We start from the raw sequence: 11,809 nt of genomic DNA on the forward strand, positions 1-11,809 counted from the left end.
TAGTTTCATCAAACGTCACCCGTAACTGGGTGGACTATAAAGGCGATTACTGGGTATGTAACGAATTATGCAGAGGGATGTGAGTGATGTAGAAGGGATCTATCCCTCCCATATGACGGGAGCGACATCGCTATTCTTGATAGAGTGAGACCACTAAGCGCATGGCCATGCCCAAATGAGTCAACATTAGATGTTGAGCTCATTTGATCGAGTGAGTCTACTTGGAGTTCAAGATTTAGATTGATTGGAGGATGACACGGTCTATGCCTCACATTTATCAATCTAGATGTCTAGGATAGAAGGACAATGTCACATATTGTGAGGAGTCACAATTAGTAGTCACAAGGTGATGTCGGATCTCGACATTCTTATAACTTGGGTAGTAATGATGTGTTGCTAGATACCGCTCATTACTTATGCTCCTAAATGGGTTTAGGGGCATTGCCAACGTTACAAGAACCTATAGGGTCACACACTAAGGGCAAATAGATGGAGACTAGGTTCATTTGATGAACCTAAATGATTAGGTTCATATGATGAACCAAATTGGATTAAGAGTAATCCAAAGTAGGATAATTGAGTTGGACTCAAGTTGGTTCATGTGTTAAGTGAGTCTAATTTGGACTTAGACTCATTTAATTAATTTAATTCAATGAATAGAGATTCATTAAATTAAAATTGGCTTGAACCAATGGTTAGATTAGATCAACCAAGGGATAGAAGTGGTCAAGTTTGACTTGACTTAAGTAGGAAGATGAAGAGTCATGTTTTTGACTTGACTTTGACTTGACCAATGCCACATCATCAAGGCCTCTTCATTTGGTCAAGTTTGACTTGACCAAATGCCACCTCATGGGAGTTACCAAGAGTTGTGACTCTTGATATTCCATGGGGGTTACAAGGTTTAATGTGGCCGGCCACTTTGAGTGTAAAATGAATGTTTTATTTTTCATTCAAGGCTAATTGATTTCATCTTCTTCCTCTTGCTCACAATTCTTCTCTCCCTCTTCTCCTTCTTGCCGAGACCTTGCTTGAGTGCTAGCACACTCTAAGGTTTCTTCTCCATCTCTTGTTTGTGTGGATACAAATAGAGAAGTGTCTACTTTGACACTTTTGAGATCCGGCGAACCAAGGACAAGCGGGATTGCGAAGGGCTTCGCTACAAAGGTATAAATGGTTTATCCTTATGTAGATCTACTGTAGATTAAAGTTTTCAAACTCGTACTCGTATTTTCGTTCGGTTTTACCTTGCACGAGATCCGTGGCTTGGGCGATTCGGGGTTTCCGCGACGCGAAAAGCGATTTTCGCGGCCCGAAAAACCCAACATAACTCACACTAGGGTGAGAGTCTGGAAGAGTGAGAGCAAGCTCACTTATAACTCGCGCTAGGGTGAGAGTCTGGAATACCGACTGGGAGGTCGTTGGTCGTGAGGGCACACTCACTTATAACTTGCACTGGGCGAGAGTCTGGAAGAGTGAGAGCATGCTCACTTATAACTCGCACAGGGGTGAGAGTCTGGAGGCGTGAGAGTATGCTTATTTATAACTCGCGCTGGGGCGAGAGTCTGGAATACCGATCGGGAGGTCATTGGTCATGAGGGCACACTCACTTATAACTCGCACTAGGGTGAGAGTCTGGAGGCGTGAGAGTCTGCTCATTTATAACTCGCACTGGGGTGAGAGTCTGGAGACGCGCTCAGCATTGTGGTCTGGAGATCAACCCATAAATTTGATCTAGAAATCTATCCAGAAAATGATCTGGAGGTCTTACTAGAGAATGATCTGAAGACTTGACCAGGAATGCTCTAGAGGTGTGACCAGGAATTTGATCTAGAGACCTGATTAGGAAATATTCTCGAAATCTGACTAGGAATTTGATCTAGAGACCTGACAAGGAATTTGATCTGGAGACCTGACCAGGGAATGTTCTGGAGGCCTGACCAGGAATTTGATCTGGAGATCTGTCAGGAAATGATATGGAGGTCTGACCAGAGAACGATCTAGAGACCTGACCAGGAATGCTCTGGAGGCCTGACCAAGAATTTGATCATGAGACCTGATCAGGAAATATTCTGGAGGTCTGACCAAGAATTTGATCTGGAGACCTGACAACAAATTTGTTCTTGAGACCTGACCAGGGAATGTTCTGGAGGCCTGACCAGGAATTTGATCTGGAGATCTGCCCAGGAATGCTCTGGAGGCCTAACCGGGAATTTGATCTAGAGACCTGATCAGGAAATATTCTGGAGGTCTGACTAGGAATTTGATCTGGAGGCAGCACTTGTGGCTTGGAAGAAGATGAGCTATCGGATTTACCTCCTTATCATTGCGGTTACAAAGTGTATTTCATAAGGTTTTTAATAAAATTTAAACCTTACTATGATTTCGAGGAAGTGTAAAGGCATCAAATTTTAATCGACTTTCCCGCCGTCGTCTTCTTCATTTCTCGAGGCCCCCCGCCTAGAATTTCCAGTCTTCAATGCATGGTCTTCATGAAATAGGGTGCGCATCTTCACATATCCTTTCTCATGATTTCCCTATCATTTCCATCATAAATGTCCTTTCATAGGGAGGTGATACGTGCCCCACAACATTAATTTCCCATCATGTATGACGCATGCTTTTTTGCATGCTTCCTTAAATTGCTTTTGCTCCTTGATCTGACGGCTGATGTGTGTTGTGTCGTTTCATTTGTCCAGCTTGGTCCTCGATGTTTCCGAGGGTTTTGATTTATAAACCTGAAAGGTTGTCCACCGTTACTTTTTACTGCTTCGTCTTTTTTTCACTCTTTCTTTGCTTCTTTACCTTCGATTGCTTGCCTTCTTCTTCGCATCCCCTCACTGTAAGTTCTCTTCCTTCTTCATCTGCCTTCCCTATCTCCATCTCTCTAATGGCTAGTGAAAGGAAAATGCCCTGGTACTCGTACTTTCTCTCGGACTTAGATAGAAGCGATCTTCATTTGATCCGTTCTAGTCTGCACCTTTCTGATGCCTACAAGCTCTTTCCTCCAGGTCCTCATGATCATCCATCCTCTCCTCCCGTCGAGTTTGTAACCTTCTTTAAGGATCAACACCTCGGCAGTCTCTGCTTTCCCATCCGTCCATTTTTCTCCTCTCTGAGCCAGTACTTCGGCATCTTATTATCTCAGTTCGCTCCCAATGCTTTCCGTGCTATGTATGGAATGGTGATCTTGTTAGTTAGAGCCCTAGAGTCAATCATATGATGATTATTGTATGGGCTCGATGTATCATATTTCTATATATTTATAAAGGCATTTTCTTTATGGTTATTATATTTACTTGTATTAGTGTCAAATAACTAAGTATAATAGCGTCCTTGAGTAGAAGGTTTTTATCTATATCAACCGATTGGTTGAATCGATAGTGAGATGATATAGAGAGCACTACTCTTAATCATTCCTAGTCAAGTATTAACATTCAGGGACAATGTTAATGCGATGAGACTAGCATGTAGGTCAACTCGATGACTTGATCTCACAAGTCATGAATATAGAGATATCAAGTTGACACATGGGTATGCATTGGAGAATGTATACTGAATGACCCGCCATGAGAAAGTATCATGGATCGTTATATGAGTGTCATATACTTTCTCATGTGGCTATTAGTATGACTATTAGTCCTTAGACCTGAAGTCACCATGGTTCCCTACATAAGGAGTTGTATACTTTGGCTTCGTCAAATGTCACCCGTAACTGGGTGGACTATAAAGGTGATTACTGGGTATGTAACAAATTGTGCGGAGGGATGTGAGTGATGTAGATGAGATCTATCTCTCCTATATGATGGGAGTGACATCAACATTCTTGATTGAGTGAGACCACTAAGTGTATGGTCATGCTCAAATGAGTCAATATGAGATATTGAGCTCATTTGTTTAGAGTGAGTCTACTTGGAGTTCAAGATATAGATTGATTAGAGGATGACATGGTCTATGCCTCAATTTAATCAATCTAGATGTCAAGGATAGAAGGACATTATTATATATTGTGAGGGTCACAATTAGTAGTCACAAGGTGATGTTGGATCTCAACATTCTTGTAACTTGGGTAGTAATGATGTGTTGCTAGATACCGCTCATTACTTATGCTTCTAAATGGGTTTAGGAGTATTGCCAACATTACAAGAAACTATAGGGTCACACACAAAGAGCAATTAGATGGAGATTAGGTTCATATGATGAACCAAGAGGATTAGGTTCATATGATGAACCAAATTGGATTAAGAGTAATCCAAATTAGACTAATTGAGTTAAACTCAATTTGATTCATGTGTTGAATGAGTCTAATTTAGATTATGACTCATTGAATCAATTTAATTTAATGAATAGAGATTCATTAAATCAAATTGACTTGAATCAATGGTTAGATTTGATCAACCATGGGAGAATTTAAGTCAAGTTTGACTTGACTTGAGAGGAAAGATGAAGGGTCAAGTTTGACTTGACCAAATGTCACTTCATTGGTCAAGTTTGACTTGACCAAAGCCACTTGGCATGGGGCCGGCCAATGATGGTGTTCCACATCATCAAGGTGTGCCACCTCATGAGGGAGATCAAGAGCCATGACTCTTGGTATCCCATGGAGGTTTAAAACCCTCTAAATGTGTCCGGCCACATAATGGTGCTTTAAGAGCATTGTGTGCTCATTGAAGCTATCTTCTTCCTCCTCTCTTCCTCTCTTCTCTCCCTCTCTTCCTCCATTGCCGTGACCTTCTAAGGGTGCTAGCACACTCTTAGTTGTGTTTTTCTCCCCCTATTGTTCGTGTGGATACACATAGAGGAGTGTACATTTGACACTCTCGAGATCCGACAACCCTTCTGGACGAGCAGGATTTGCGAAGGGCTTCGCTTCAAAGGTATAAACCCCTTTCTTGTAGATCTAGTGTAGATCTAGAATTAGGAAACATGTACATGATAATTTTATAAATCTTCGCACGGATCCGTGGCAAGACTTCGGGGTTTCCGCAACGCAAAAAGCGGTTTTTGTGGCCCGAAAGTTCCAATAGTGGTATTAGAGCCACGTGTGAAGCATGTACTTGTTTCATTTTTTATTTTTATGAAAAATATCAGATCTATATGTTTCTGTAAATTTTCTATTTTTATATATTTTATGAGTATTTTTCTCGTAGAGGCGAAGCAACAAGTGTTTGGACACTTGTAGGCTTCGACTACCGAGAAAAACCTTCCGAATCGGTAAGGTCTCGCCCAATTTGTTTTGGGATAGCGGCTCAAGGTGCTGTAAGATCATAAATGGACACTCGTGTGACTCATTTCATGAGAAGGGGCGCTGCCCCTAACCCCACAAGGGGCATTGTCCCGCGATCGCGCCCGAAAATCGCTTAACGGGACTATCGGGAAATTGTGACTCATAAATTCATAAAAACAGTAGTAAAATTATAGAAATTTATATTTAATACATAATTTAGAATTATGTATGATTTTGTGATGGTCATGGCCCAAAAACTCAATTTGATTGGACTAAATGTGTTGTAATTCATAATATGGCCTGCGCGCCATTTTGTGTGATGTGCGTGTTGTATATATTATGTGACCTGCGTGTCGTACCTCCCTCATTTTATATTCCTGTTGTAAAATAGTTTTAGACTTGAATGTAACTCAAGTTTCATATTTGTAATGTACAAAAATTGGAGCGGTGGAAGGTCCACTCGAGAAGGAACGACGAGGAGGGTGTGAGCAACACATGGTGGTCAAAGGGAGGAGCTTGGAGAAGCTGTTGACCCTAGGTTGACCGTCCGATCTTCTCATTGGCTTGAGAAGATCATAGTAGGGTCATGACCTAATCAAAATTTAATTAATTGTTTGTGTATGTGATGCATGATAATGTAGAGTAATTAATTAGTGCCTTGATGCGTATAAGATACGAATCCACGATTAGATTAGATATAAATCAACTCAACTCGAAATGCCTACCAAGTTTTGATACCCATCACTACCTCGATCACATGTTGTTGTTGAATCTGCCAAAGCAGAGCAACGCATATTATCTTGGTAGGGTGCGGAGGGACAATCTTGGTCCCGCCTATCAAAGCTTGGGTGAGTACAAACTTAATTGGATTAAGTATAACTAGTTAACTCAATTGGATCGAGTATAACTATAGGTATTTTTCCAACGGTTGGAAAATATGACAAAATCACATTTATATTAAATCTTGGGCAATTTAGCCAAAGTTAACTCAAGTTCTAATATAAATGAGGATCTTGATCCTATAAACAAGAGTTGCATAGAGATGTAATTGATAATTAGTTATCTACCGATCATACTAAGTCTTGGGTGATTTAGCCAAAGCTAACTCAAGACGTAGTATGATGTGGATCTTGTCCCGAAAGAATTATAGCTAATTGGCTAGAATCTAGTAAGTGTGGTTTGACCACATCCATAACTTGATTCTACAAAAAAATTCTATAATTCAGTGGGAACACCATTTAATTAAAGACCTAATTAAATGATTAGTGGAATATGATATTTATTTTTTGCATTTTTATGTTGTAGATTGTCATGTCGACAAACACGAACACCTTCTCTCTGCATTTTGGCCTTGATAAGGACAAGCTCAATGGAGCTAATTTCTTGGACTGGTACAGGAATTTGAGAATCGTTCTCACACAAAAAAGAAAACCGTACGTCCTGGAGCAGCCCATTCCCGAGGCACCTCCTGCCACTACCACGCTAGCTGACCGAGATGCTTATAAGAAGTATCAAGATGACGCATTAGATGTGTCATGCCTCATGCTCGTAACCATGAACTCTAAGCTTCAGAAGCAACACGAGTTGATGGGTGCTTATGATATGGTTGAACATCTTCGTCAACTATGTCAAGGGCAAGCAAGACACGAGAGATTCGAGATCTCTAAGGCACTGTTTCGGTGCAAGATGCAAGATGGGACTCCCGTAGGACCATATGTGCTCAAGATGATTGGGTACATAGAGAACCTACAGAGGTTGGGATTCCCACTTGGTCAAGAGCTGGCCACTAACTTGATCTTGCAATCCTTGCCAGATAGCTACAGTCAATTTGTTATGAACTATAACATGAACGAAATTGATAAGCCACTACCCGAGCTACTTAGCATGTTGAGAACTGCTGAGCTCAACCTTAAGAAGGTAAAGCCCAACTACATTTTGATGGTACAAAAGCATAAGAGCAAGGGTAAGCCTAAAGGCAAAGGAAAGTCCCAAGCCAAGGGCAAAGGCAAAGCACTAAAACCTAAAGGAGGGGTCGCCAAGGATGCTACCTGCTTCCACTGCGGTCAGACCGGGCACTGGAAGAGGAACTACAAAGTTTACCTGGAAGATCTTAAGAAGAAGAGAAGTGAGACTTCTACTTCAGGTATATATGTTATAGAAGTTAATCTCTCTATTTCTCATCATGGATATTAGATACCGGATGTGTTTCTCACATTTGTACTAATGTGTAGGTGTTGAGAAATAGCAGGGCATTGACGAAGGACGAGGTGGACCTACGAGTAGGCAATGGAGCACGGGTTCCTGCTGTTGCTGTAGGGACTTATTTTCTATCTCTACCCTCTGGGCTTGTACTAGAATTAGATGAATGTTGTTATGTGTCTGCTCTTACTAAGAACATTATATCAATTTCTTGTTTGGACAAGAAAGGTTTTTCGTTTATCATAAAAAACAAATGTTGTACTAATCTTTATACTTAAATTTTCTTAAAATAATACTCAATTTAAAACAATTCGTACTTAAATTTTTACATTATATACTAATATTTTACTATTTTGTACCAATAATCTCCTTGCTTTTAGCATTTTCTTAGTAGTGAAATAGTAATGGTAGCAACTTATTTTCCTACCTACTTACTAACAAAATTTGAGTATTTTAACAATGTATACTGAATTTTACTATTTTGTAGAAATATTCTTCTTTCTCTTGGCATTTCCTTGGTAGTGAAATAATAATGGTAGCAGCTTAGTTTCCTACTTAGTTTCTAATTACATGTGAGTTTGCATCAACATCATTAAGGAGGTGCCACCGGAAATGTATACTCAAATTTCTTAAAACAATAGTCAATCTAAAATAATTCATATTTAAATTTTCACAATGTATACTAAAATTTTACTATTTTATACCAATGATCTGCTTGCTCTTCTCATTTTCTTAGTAGTGAAATAGTAATGGTAGCAACTTATTTTTCTACTTAGTTGTTAAATTACATGTGAGTTTGCATCAAGATCATGAAGAAGGTACTACCAAAACTTTATACTCAAATTTTTTAAAATAATACTCAATCTAAAATAATTTATACTTAAATTTTCACGATGTATACTGAAATTATACTATTTTGTACAAATAATTCACTTGATCTTGGCATTTTCATGGTAGTAAATAGTAATTGTAGCAACTTATTTTCCTAATTAGTTGCTAATTACATGTGAGTTTGCATCAAGATCATGTAAGAGGTGCCATTGGATCTTTATACTCAAATTTCTTAAAATAATACTCAATATTAAATAATTCATACTTAAATATTCATAATGTATACTAAAATTATACTATTTTGTACCTATAATCCGCTTGTTCTTGCCATTTTCTTAGTAGTGAAATAGTAATGATAGCAAAGTGTTTTCCTACTTGATTGCTAAATTACATGTGAGTTTGCATCAAGATCATGAAGGAGGTGCCAACAAAATTTTATACTCAAATTCCTTAAAATAATACTAAATCTAAAATAATATATACTTAAATTTTCATAATGTATACTAAAATTATACTATTTTGTACCAATAATTCGCTTGCTCTTGACATTTTCATGGTAGTGAAATAGTAATAGTAGCAACTTGTTTTCCTATTTAGTTGCTAATTACATGTGACTTTGCATCAAGAGCATGAAGGAGATGCCATTAAATCTTTATACTTAAATTTTCTTAAAATAATACTCAATTTAAAACAATTTGTACTTCAATTTTTATAGTGTATACCAATATTTTACTATTTTGTACCAATAATCTGCTTACTTTTAGCATTTCCTTGGTTATGAAATAGTAATGGTAGCAACTTATTTTCCTACCTACTTACTAACTAAATATGAGTTGCTTCATAAGTTCATACGCAACCTATTATGTACAAGATGCTCAATTTATCAAAAATTATACTCTAGATTGGATTATTTGTGAATAACTTGGTTTATACTTATATATTCACATGATAATGCATGTATGCACCATAAAATGTTTCATTTCATATACAGTCTGTGTAAGTTATGCACTACTTCTATTATCAAAACTAAATTATATTCAATATCGATCATCATTTTTCCAGGATTCAAACTAAATTAACTCTAAATAATTCAAAACCACTCATGACTGCATATCATATATAACCAACATTACCTATTTTCTAGATTTCAACAACAAAAACATCCACTTTCCAAAATATTAAGCATATACACTTAAATAGCAAATAAAGTTTATCAAGGTCAAAATATCTACAAATACCCCAACTCACAACCTAAAAATATTTTCCATCAAAAACCATAATCACATGGGATAAATTAGTGAAGACTATTTTTTCATAATCCCATTTTCATCCAATAAAATAACAGCTACCATGTGTGCACGATAAGTATCCATTTTCACTTCTTTTTCATAATTTGACATTTCATCATTGTCATGCGCCAGACACTCAATCCACAAATAGGTGTAAATGCCACAGTCGAGATTCTCACCTTAATGACTGCACTTTTTCTTAGTTACCATGACAACACTAATGTTGAAGCCCGAGAAATGCATCATGTATCCAGATAAAAATCATGCTTGCAAATATTAGTTATGCTTTAAATATTAAATTTTATGAGTTATTGAAATACAAATGATGAAATTCACATAAAATTTTACTGTCTCAAAAGAACATGGATGAGGCTTTAGGTTCATCATCTTGAATTGGCCTTCTATTACTGAATAGATTAACAAAAACCATTGTCATCCATAGTTCAAGGGAAAAATAATATGTTTGCATATTTTAAATAAATTTTCAATCAGATCTTGCAATTGGTTCCTTGTTATAGAAGTCAATTTTCCAATAGAATCATCATACTCCCCATTTCGCAGCGCTCAATTATTCCTGTATCATTCTAGTTTATCAAGAACTTCTCTCTACATGTAGAAATAGAGTCATAATTCTTAAAAATTAAATAAAATAATTGTAAGGTCAAAGAATAACAAAAACCTGAACACCCGTGTCCATGCAAAAAATTTCACCCTTTCTTCTAACTTTGCTTTATCATTATTCTCATGTAACAATCAATAATTTCCCATCTAACTAGATTATGAAATTAAAAAAACCACATAATTCAATCTCACTGAGTACCACATTATCTTCCTCCCACATGACAGCACTACAAAAAATGGAAATTTATTTTATATTACACTATAAAGGAATAATATTTCAAAAAAAAATCATATACAAGATTAACATGTTAAGGATCTTTGGCCCGACTGGAAGGAGGATTGAATAGATGTTAACCCCAATCTATCGCTTCCTACATATTCGTTAGCACAGCGGAATACAAATAATACAAATATGAATACGAAAGCTAAACTAAAAGACAAGAACAAGAAAGCAAACCAATACACATTGATTTACACTACAACAAAAATCCTCATAGACATCGGTTTTCCACCGCTGTCTATTACATTTTCAACCGATGTCTATGAAGGCGATGTAAAAGGTCTGCCATTTTAGACATCGGGTTAAAACCGGTGTAGTATCACTTAACGACACCGGTTTTCGAATCGGTTATGAACCGATGTAGTATCACTTAATAACACTATTTCAGCAATGGTATAAAACCGATGTAATATTAGTTAATGACACCGGTTTTAGCAGGGATGGAAAATCGATGTAATATCAGTATTGTTTAATGACACGGATTCAATTTCCGAAATAGTGAAAAATCGATATTATACAAACAAGTCAATATCCATGTAACCAGCACAAATATTATTCTTACAACATAAAAAGATAATAGGTATTGTACACATTAAATCCGTATCCATAAATTACACAAATATTCTTCTTATAATTGGCCAGTTGAGGTACCAATTAACCTACTGCTTAAGTAAGAAGCCCTTTTATTCAACTGTTCGGCATCCATCTCTTTGCTTGATTTCTTCTTCCTCATGGAGGCCACCTTTTTTATCCTTTCCTTTACGTCAACTGCAGATGCATCTGCCACTTCAGCTTCAATGTCTCCTTTCTCCTATTTCTGATCATGCTCTTCCTGTTCCTTTGATGATTTTTCTTTCTTGGATTTCTTCTTCTTTAAGATTCTATTATCTGAAGGAGCACCAACACTTTCTTTCTTCTCCCCTTCACTACTTTGCTCCAGTTGCTTCTTGTCTGCATAACAAGGATAAACAAATTCAACACACATTAAACAATCACTTCATATGTATGAAGCAACTCAAGTGAATTAAAATTTACTATCTATCAAAAATAAACTAATTATGTTAAAGAAGACATTACCAGCTGTCTCATTTTGTACAATATTATTATCTTTATTTGCAATGCCCATTTCATGTAGAAGTGCATCCAACTCTGCCATTTCCTTTTTCTTAAGCTCCTTCTTTGACAGTTGCCTTTCAGCATCTTTGGGTGGTGCTGAAACAGGAGTAGGTTTCTCAATGGTTGGTTCTTTCCTAACAGCCTCAGGTTCATTTTCAGGTTCCTCAACATCATCATCATCACCCATGTCAAGACCATCATCCTCACTTTCACTTTCCTAAACACAGGAAAAAAGAGAGTACTTGT

General features: G+C 37.2%; 1 protein-coding gene across 1 annotated transcript; it reads right to left on the reverse strand.

Annotated features, from left to right (window-relative positions):
- Window positions 1–11,095: 11,095 nt before the first annotated feature.
- Window positions 11,096–11,809, reverse strand: LOC122012395. The gene is made up of 2 exons (XM_042568909.1): window positions 11,525–11,809; window positions 11,096–11,398 (listed from the first exon to the last, which is right to left on the reverse strand). Exons 1-2 carry the CDS (start codon window positions 11,748–11,750, stop codon window positions 11,259–11,261), a joined length of 366 nt encoding a protein of 121 aa, XP_042424843.1. The 5' UTR covers window positions 11,751–11,809; the 3' UTR covers window positions 11,096–11,258.

The sequence above is a fragment of the Zingiber officinale genome, chromosome 8A (assembly GCF_018446385.1).
Source record: "Zingiber officinale cultivar Zhangliang chromosome 8A, Zo_v1.1, whole genome shotgun sequence".
Taxonomy (NCBI): domain Eukaryota; kingdom Viridiplantae; phylum Streptophyta; class Magnoliopsida; order Zingiberales; family Zingiberaceae; genus Zingiber; species Zingiber officinale.